The sequence below is a fragment of the Morus notabilis genome, unplaced genomic scaffold (assembly GCF_000414095.1).
Source record: "Morus notabilis unplaced genomic scaffold, ASM41409v2 C11405684, whole genome shotgun sequence".
Taxonomy (NCBI): Eukaryota; Viridiplantae; Streptophyta; class Magnoliopsida; order Rosales; family Moraceae; genus Morus; species Morus notabilis.
The window spans coordinates 1-1,360 of NW_010386913.1; the positions used below are offsets into that span (position 1 = coordinate 1).

General features: G+C 35.4%; 1 protein-coding gene across 1 annotated transcript; it reads right to left on the reverse strand.

The window, feature by feature from the left end:
• Positions 1 to 163: 163 nt before the first annotated feature.
• LOC112095131 lies at positions 164 to 1,298 on the reverse strand (the record flags this gene model as incomplete). Its single annotated transcript, XM_024176808.1, has 2 exons — positions 164 to 867; positions 1,201 to 1,298. Coding segments are annotated over 2 exons (802 nt in total), but the record flags the coding sequence as incomplete, so codon positions are not given.
• Positions 1,299 to 1,360: the final 62 nt, after the last annotated feature.

The window sequence follows — 1,360 nt, forward strand, 5'->3', positions numbered from 1 at the left end:
TGACACATTAAAAATCTGTTATGATCATATTAATTTACATATTTTGTCATATTTCAAAGGGAAAAAAAGAGACATTTAATTGACACATGGATTGAAGTTCTAAATAGTACCTATTCCCATTACTAAACCAAAGGAAAAAATGTACTTTAGTTAATTAACTCACCACTAAGAATACATAAATCCAATGTGCCTCTTTCAGCAAATGGGAACACCAGAAAAGTAGTATCTTCACTTTGGTGGTATCCAATCAACCTCATTATATTCTTATGGCGCATAGACAAGGCTGCCTTCTTCTCAGCCTCAAGAAAAACTCCACCAGAATCTCCTCTAAACATCTTAACCATAACGCGCAACTGATAAACCGGAAAAAACCCTTCAAACACCACAAAGTGCTGGCTCTCGTCCGAGGAAATGGTCGTGCTAAACTTGAGCGTTATCTCTTCAAGCTCTTCCTTGCTCAGTTTCAATGGCAGTCTTAGCACAAAGTTAGGATCGCAGAATTTTCTCGACGAAATGTTATTATTACTTCGCGGAGAAAAGATAGCAGCACTACTAGTACTTCCTTCTATTGCTGGCACCTCCATTTTAAGCTTTTCGTTTTGTGGAGGACTAGTAGTTGATGAACTAGGAGAAGAAGGTTGAGATAATGTTGGTGGTAACTTGAAACACTCAAATGGCTTCATTTGAGGTTTTGGTTCCTTTTTTACTTTTAAATATCTGTTCTCGGATTTTAGTTTTTTAATCGTGGCTGATGATGAGCTTTCAGGAGCATATCTAAGGTGGAAAATGGCTTCGCCGTCGTCATTCACCGAGATTACGTTGAATTTTGTTCCGTTTAGTTGGAAACTTGGATCTTTAGCAAAGCACCTGGAACAACAACAACAGAATGAGTTTAATCTCATTTGGTCAACGTCTATAATCTGGGACAATGAAAAATTGTAGAAAACGTATCTAGTTATTGATTAATTTGACGGTATTTACAAGAGGTCGAGACATTTTTTTATTTTTATTTTTTTAGGTCACATGCGAAAATTGGCTTCTTGTGTTATAATATTGGCAACAACAGGTTATTTTTGTTATTATAGTGCAACAATTTCATAGTGGATTTCGTCTTTGTTTTTAATTTAACACGAAATTAACTAAGATCATAGTTGTGATTTCGATGTTTTTGTCATCTATGTGCTGGAGTGTGAAAGAGACCTATCCATTACAATCCACTTTGCTTTGGCATTATTTGCCTCTTCGATTACAATATCCTTTGGGCGGAATCCCGCAGCTATCTTTACCTCAAACTTTACCTGCCACAGAAGGTATAAACATAAGATTTTTTTTTGTGTATAAAAATAAATACATATATATA